This window comes from Petromyzon marinus, chromosome 84, assembly GCF_048934315.1.
Source record: "Petromyzon marinus isolate PM22_M1 ecotype Great Lakes invasive population chromosome 84, UKy_Petmar_22M1.pri1.0, whole genome shotgun sequence".
Classification (NCBI taxonomy): Eukaryota; Metazoa; Chordata; class Hyperoartia; order Petromyzontiformes; family Petromyzontidae; genus Petromyzon; species Petromyzon marinus.
In genome coordinates this window covers 176,394-184,681 of record NC_133749.1, presented here as the reverse complement: position 1 = coordinate 184,681, position 8,288 = coordinate 176,394, and the positions used below count along the sequence as shown (strand labels likewise).

At 45.5% G+C, this 8,288-nt stretch overlaps 1 protein-coding gene across 1 annotated transcript in view; it reads left to right on the top strand.

Moving 5' to 3' along the window:
- The window catches only part of LOC142907889 (uncharacterized), a 48,056-nt gene that overhangs the window by 4,235 nt on the left and 35,533 nt on the right, over nucleotides 1-8,288 (top strand). The window contains exon 2 of the mRNA XM_076057791.1: nucleotides 8,147-8,219. Within this exon, the coding sequence (XP_075913906.1) occupies nucleotides 8,147-8,219 (73 nt within the window). The remainder of the gene's footprint in view (nucleotides 1-8,146; nucleotides 8,220-8,288) is intronic.

The window sequence follows — 8,288 nt, the reverse complement described above, 5'->3', positions numbered from 1 at the left end:
ACGGGAACTAACCACACTACACTATACACTACACACTACCACTATACACTACACCTATACACTACACACACACTATACACTACACTATACACTACACTACACACTATACACTATACACTACACTACTACACTATACACTACGCTACTATACACTACACTATACACTACACTATACACTACACACTACACTATACACTAAACTACACTACTACACAATACACTACACTAACAACTACACTATACACTACACATACACACTACACTATACACTACACTATACTACATACATAACACATACACTATACTACCCTACTATACACTACACTATACACTACACTACACACTACACTATACACGACACTACTATACACTACACTATACACTACACTATACACTACAAATATACACTACACTATACACTACACTATACACTACTATATACACTATACACTACACTACACTATACACTACACTATACACTACACTACTACACTATACACTACACTATACACTACACCATACAATACACTATACACTACACTATACACTACACTATACACTCTACACTACACTATACACTACACACTATACAGTACACTATACACTACACTATACACTACACTATACACTACATACTATACTATACACTACAGTACTATACTGCTATACACTACACTACACTATACACTACCCTATACACTACACACTACACTACACACTACACCACACACTACACTATACACTGGAATATACACTACACTATACACTACACTATACACTACACTGCACTATACACTACACTATACACTACACTATACACTACACTACACTATACACTACACTATACACTACACTATACACTACACTACACACTACACTACTACACTACACTATACACTACACACTACACTATACACTACACTATACACTACACTACACCACTATACACTACACTATACACTACACTACTACACTACACACTACACTATACACTACACTACACACTACACTATACACTACACTATACACTACACTATACACTACACTACACACTACTACACTACACTATACACTACAAACTACACTATACACTACACACTACACTATACACTACACTATACACTACACTACACCACTATACACTACACTATACACTACACTACTACACTATACACTACACTACTATACACTACACTATACACTACACTATACTCTACACTACACACTACACTATACACTAGACTACACTACTACACCATACACTACACTACACACTACACTATACACTACACACTACACCACACACTACACTATACACTGGAATATACACTACACTATACACTACACTATACACTACACTGCACTATACATTACACTACACTATACACTACACTACACACTACACTATACACTACACTATACACTACACTATACACTACACTACTACACTACACTATACACTACAGACTACACTATACACTACACTATACACTACACTACACCACTATACACTACACTATACACTACACTACTACACTATACACTACACTATACACTACACTATACACTACACTACACACTACACTATACACTACACTATACACTACACTACACACTACACTAGTACACTACACTATACACTACACACTACACTATACACTACACTATACACTACACTATACCACTATACACTACACTATACACTACACTACTACACTATATACTACACTACTATACACTACACTATACACTACACTATACACTACACTACACACTACACTATACACTAGACTACACTACTACACTATACACTACACTACACACTACACTATACACTACACACTACACTATACACTACACTATACTACATTACTATACACTATGCACTACACTACTATACACTACACTATACACTACACTACACTATACACTACACTACTATACACTACACTATACACTACTATACACTACACTACACACTACACTATACACTACACTATACACTACACTATACACTACACTATACACTACACTGCACACTACACTACACACTACGCTATACACTACTACACACTACACTATACACTACACTACACAATATACTAAACACCATACACCACACTACACACTACATTATACACTACACTATACACTACACCAAACTACACTACACTAGACACTACTATACACTACACTATACACTACTATACACTACTACACTACACTATACACTACACTATACACTACACACTACTTTACATGACACTATACACTACACTACTATACACTACACTTTACACTACTATGCACTACACTATACACTACTATACACTATACACTACACTATACACTACTATACTCTACACTATACACTACTATACATTACACTATACACTACACTATACACTACACTAGGTGAGTGAGTAGGTGAGTGAGTAAGTGAGTGAGTAGGTGAGTGAGTGAGTAGGTGAGTGAGTAGGTGAGTGTGTGAGTGAGTAGGTGAGTGAGTGAGTAGGTGAGTGAGTGAGTAGGTGAGTAGGTGAGTGAGTGAGTAGGTGAGTGTGTGTGTGAGTGAGTGGGTAGGTGAGTGAATGAGTGACTAGGTGAGTGAATGAGTGAGTAGGTGAGTGAGTGAGTAGGTGAGTGAGTGGTTGAGTGTGTGAGTGAGTGAGTAGGTGAGTAGGTGAGTGAGTAGGTGAGTGACTAGGTGAGTGACTAGGTGAGTGAGTGTGTGAGTAGGTGAGTGAGTAGGTGAGTGTGTGAGTAGGTGAGCGAGTAGGTGAGTGAATGAGTGAGTGAGTAGGTGAGTGTGTGAGTGAGTGAGTAGGTGAGTAGGTGAGTGAGTGGGCGAGTAGGTGAGTGAGTGAGTGAGTGTGTGAGTAGGTGAGTGAGTGTGTGAGTGGGTGAGTAGGTGAGTGAGTGAGTAGGTGAGTAGGTGAGTGAGTGAGTAGGTGAGTGAGTGACTAGGTGAGTAGGTGAGTGTGTGAGTGAGTGAATGAGTATGTGAGTGGATGAGCGAGTGAATGAGTATGTGAGTGGATGAGTGAGTGGATGAGTGAGTGACTAGGTGCGTGACTAGGTGACTAGGTGAGTGACTAGGTGAGTGTCTAGGTGAGTGACTAGGTGAGTGACTAGGTGAGTGACTAGGTGACTAGGTGAGTGACTAGGTGCGTGACTAGGTGACTAGGTGAGTGACTAGGTGAGTGACTAGGTGAGTGACTAGGTGACTATGTGAGTGACTAGGTGAGTGACTAGGTGACTAGGTGAGTGACTAGGTGAGTGACTAGGTGAGTAGGTGAGTGACTAGGTGAGTGACTAGGTGACTAGGTGAGTGACTAGGTGAGTGACTAGGTGAGTGAGTGAGTGACTACATGAGTGAGTGACTAGGTGAGTGACTAGGTGAGTGACTAGGTGAGTGACTAGGTGAGTGACTAGGTGACTAGGTGAGTGACTAGGTGAGTGAGTGACTACATGAGTGAGTGACTTGGTGAGTGACTTGGTGAGTGACTAGGTGAGTGACTAGGTGAGTGACTTGGTGAGTGACTAGGTGAGTGACTAGGTGACTAGGTGAGTGACTAGGTGAGTGACTAGGTGAGTGAGTGAGTGACTACATGAGTGAGTGACTAGGTGAGTGACTAGGTGAGTGACTAGGTGACTAGGTGAGTGACTAGGTGAGTGACTAGGTGAGTGAGTGAGTGACTACATGAGTGAGTGAGTAGGTGAGTGAGTGGTTGAGTGTGTGAGTGAGTGAGTAGGTGAGTAGGTGAGTGAGTAGGTGAGTGACTAGGTGAGTGACTAGGTGAGTGAGTGTGTGAGTAGGTGAGTGAGTAGGTGAGTGTGTGAGTAGGTGAGCGAGTAGGTGAGTGAATGAGTGAGTGAGTAGGTGAGTGTGTGAGTGAGTGAGTAGGTGAGTAGGTGAGTGAGTGGGCGAGTAGGTGAGTGAGTGAGTGAGTGTGTGAGTAGGTGAGTGAGTGTGTGAGTGGGTGAGTAGGTGAGTGAGTGAGTAGGTGAGTAGGTGAGTGAGTGAGTAGGTGAGTGAGTGACTAGGTGAGTAGGTGAGTGTGTGAGTGAGTGAATGAGTATGTGAGTGGATGAGCGAGTGAATGAGTATGTGAGTGGATGAGTGAGTGGATGAGTGAGTGACTAGGTGCGTGACTAGGTGACTAGGTGAGTGACTAGGTGAGTGTCTAGGTGAGTGACTAGGTGAGTGACTAGGTGAGTGACTAGGTGACTAGGTGAGTGACTAGGTGCGTGACTAGGTGACTAGGTGAGTGACTAGGTGAGTGACTAGGTGAGTGACTAGGTGACTATGTGAGTGACTAGGTGAGTGACTAGGTGACTAGGTGAGTGACTAGGTGAGTGACTAGGTGAGTAGGTGAGTGACTAGGTGAGTGACTAGGTGACTAGGTGAGTGACTAGGTGAGTGACTAGGTGAGTGAGTGAGTGACTACATGAGTGAGTGACTAGGTGAGTGACTAGGTGAGTGACTAGGTGAGTGACTAGGTGAGTGACTAGGTGACTAGGTGAGTGACTAGGTGAGTGAGTGACTACATGAGTGAGTGACTTGGTGAGTGACTTGGTGAGTGACTAGGTGAGTGACTAGGTGAGTGACTTGGTGAGTGACTAGGTGAGTGACTAGGTGACTAGGTGAGTGACTAGGTGAGTGACTAGGTGAGTGAGTGAGTGACTACATGAGTGAGTGACTAGGTGAGTGACTAGGTGAGTGACTAGGTGACTAGGTGAGTGACTAGGTGAGTGACTAGGTGAGTGAGTGAGTGACTACATGAGTGAGTGACTAGGTGAGTGACTTGGTGAGTGAGTGAGTGACTAGGTGAGTGACTAGGTGAGTGAGTGTGTGAGTGAGTGAGTGACTACATGAGTGAGTGACTAGGTGAGTGACTTGGTGAGTGACTAGGTGAGTGACTAGGTGAGTGACTAGGTGAGTGACTTGGTGAGTGACTTGGTGAGTGACTAGGTGAGTGAGTGAGTGACTAGGTGAGTAGGTGAGTGACTAGGTGAGTGACTAGGTGAGTGAGTGAGTAGGTGAGTGAGTGACTAGGTGAGTGACTAGGTGAGTGAGTGAGTGACTACATGAGTGAGTGACTAGGTGAGTGACTAGGTGAGTGACTAGGTGAGTGACTAGGTGAGTGAGTGAGTAGGTGAGTGAGTGACTAGGTGAGTGACTAGGTGAGTGACTAGGTGACTAGGTGAGTGACTTGGTGAGTGAGTGAGTGACTAGGTGAGTGACTAGGTGAGTGACTAGGTGAGTGACTAGGTGAGTGACTAGGTGAGTGACTAGGTGAGTGACTAGGTGAGTGACTAGGTGACTATATGAGTGAGTGACTAGGTGAGTGACTAGGTGAGTGACTAGGTGAGTGACTAGGTGAGTGACTAGGTGAGTGTGTGAGTGAGTAGGTGAGTGAGTGTGTGAGTGAGTGAGTAAGTGAGTGAGTGACTAGGTGAGTGACTAGGTGAGTGACTATGTGAGTGACTAGGTGAGTGAGTGTGTGAGTGAGTGAGTGACTTGGTGAGTGAGTGAGTGACTAGGTGAGTGACTAGGTGAGTGACTAGGTGAGTGACTAGGTGAGTGAGTGTGTGAGTGAGTGAGTGACTTGGTGAGTGAGTGAGTGACTAGGAGAGTGACTAGGTGAGTGTCTAGGTGAGTGACTAGGTGAGTGACTAGGTGAGTGAGTGAGTGACTACATGAGTGAGTGACTAGGTGAGTGACTAGGTGAGTGACTAGGTGAGTGACTAGGTGAGTGACTAGGTGAGTGACTAGGTGACTAGGTGAGTGACTAGGTGAGTGACTAGGTGAGTGAGTGAGTAGGTGAGTGAGTGACTAGGTGAGTGACTAGGTGAGTGAGTGAGTGACTACATGAGTGAGTGACTAGGTGAGTGACTAGGTGAGTGACTAGGTGAGTGACTAGGTGACTAGGTGAGTGACTAGGTGAGTGACTAGGTGAGTGAGTGAGTGACTATATGAGTGAGTGACTAGGTGAGTGACTAGGTGAGTGACTAGGTGAGTGACTAGGTGAGTAGGTGAGTGACTAGGTGAGTGACTAGGTGAGTGACTAGGTGACTAGGTGAGTGACTAGGTGAGTGACTAGGTGAGTGACTAGGTGAGTGACTAGGTGAGTGACTAGGTGACTAGGTGAGTGACTAGGTGAGTGACTAGGTGAGTGAGTGAGTAGGTGAGTGAGTGACTAGGTGAGTGACTAGGTGAGTGAGTGAGTGACTACATGAGTGAGTGACTAGGTGAGTGACTAGGTGAGTGACTAGGTGAGTGACTAGGTGAGTGACTAGGTGACTAGGTGAGTGACTAGGTGAGTGACTAGGTGAGTGAGTGAGTGAGTGACTATATGAGTGAGTGACTAGGTGAGTGACTAGGTGAGTGACTAGGTGAGTGACTAGGTGAGTAGGTGAGTGACTAGGTGAGTGACTAGGTGAGTGACTAGGTGAGTAGGTGAGTGACTAGGTGAGTGACTAGGTGAGTGACTAGGTGAGTGACTAGGTGAGTGACTAGGTGAGTGAGTGAGTGACTACATGAGTGAGTGACTAGGTGAGTGACTAGGTGAGTGACTAGGTGAGTGACTAGGTGAGTGAGTGAGTGACTACATGAGTGAGTGACTAGGTGAGTGACTAGGTGAGTGACTAGGTGAGTGACTAGGTGAGTGAGTGAGTGACTACATGAGTGAGTGACTAGGTGAGTGACTAGGTGAGTGACTAGGTGAGTGAGTGAGTGACTACATGAGTGAGTGACTAGGTGAGTGACTTGGTGAGTGAGTGAGTGACTAGGTGAGTGACTAGGTGAGTGACTAGGTGAGTGACTAGGTGAGTGACTAGGTGAGTGAGTGACTACATGAGTGAGTGACTAGGTGAGTGACTAGGTGAGTGACTAGGTGAGTGACTAGGTGAGTGACTAGGTGAGTGAGTGACTAGGTGAGTGACTAGGTGAGTGACTAGGTGAGTGACTATGTGAGTGACTAGGTGAGTGACTAGGTGAGTAGGTGAGTGACTAGGTGAGTGACTAGGTGAGTGAGTGAGTGACTAGGTGAGTGACTAGGTGAGTGACTAGGTGAGTGACTAGGTGAGTGACTAGGTGAGTGACTAGGTGAGTGAGTAGGTGAGTGAGTGACTAGGTGAGTGACTAGGTGAGTGACTAGGTGAGTGACTAGGTGAGTGAGTGAGTGACTACATGAGTGAGTGACTAGGTGAGTGACTTTGTGAGTGACTAGGTGAGTGACTAGGTGAGTGACTAGGTGAGTGACTAGGTGAGTGACTAGGTGAGTGACTAGGTGAGTGACTAGGTGAGTGACTAGGTGAGTGACTAGGTGAGTGACTAGGTGAGTGACTAGGTGAGTGACTAGGTGAGTAGGTGAGTGACTAGGTGAGTGACTAGGTGAGTGAGTGAGTGACTAGGTGAGTGACTAGGTGAGTGACTAGGTGAGTGACTAGGTGAGTGACTAGGTGAGTGACTAGGTGAGTGACTAGGTGAGTGAGTAGGTGAGTGAGTGACTAGGTGAGTGACTAGGTGAGTGACTAGGTGAGTGACTAGGTGAGTGAGTGAGTGACTACATGAGTGAGTGACTAGGTGAGTGACTTGGTGAGTGACTAGGTGAGTGACTAGGTGAGTGACTAGGTGAGTGACTAGGTGAGTGACTAGGTGAGTGACTAGGTGAGTGACTAGGTGAGTGACTAGGTGAGTGACTAGGTGAGTGACTAGGTGAGTGACTAGGTGAGTGACTAGGTGAGTAGGTGACTATGTGAGTGACTAGGTGAGTGAGTGAGTGACTACATGAGTGAGTGACTAGGTGAGTGACTAGGTGAGTGACTAGGTGAGTGACTAGGTGAGTGACTAGGTGAGTGACTAGGTGAGTGACTAGGTGAGTGACTAGGTGAGTGACTAGGTGAGTGACTAGGTGAGTGACTAGGTGAGTGACTAGGTGAGTGACTAGGTGAGTGACTAGGTGAGTGACTAGGTGAGTGAGTAGGTGAGTGAGTGTGTGAGTGAGTGAGTGACTTGGTGAGTGAGTGAGTGACTATGTGAGTGACTAGGTGAGTGACTAGGTGAGTGGCTAGGTGAGTGACTAGGTGAGTGACTAGGTGAGTGACTAGGTGAGTGAAGTCTCTTTCTCTGTGTGTGCAGCGTACCCCAATCTGGCTGCGGCTGCTGCTTACTCCACCAGCGGGCGCGGCGCCTACCCCTACATAGGGCCTGGGTTCACCTCCTTCCCCCTGCCTGGTCAGTCACTCACTCAGTCACTCAGTCACTCACTCACTCAGTCAGT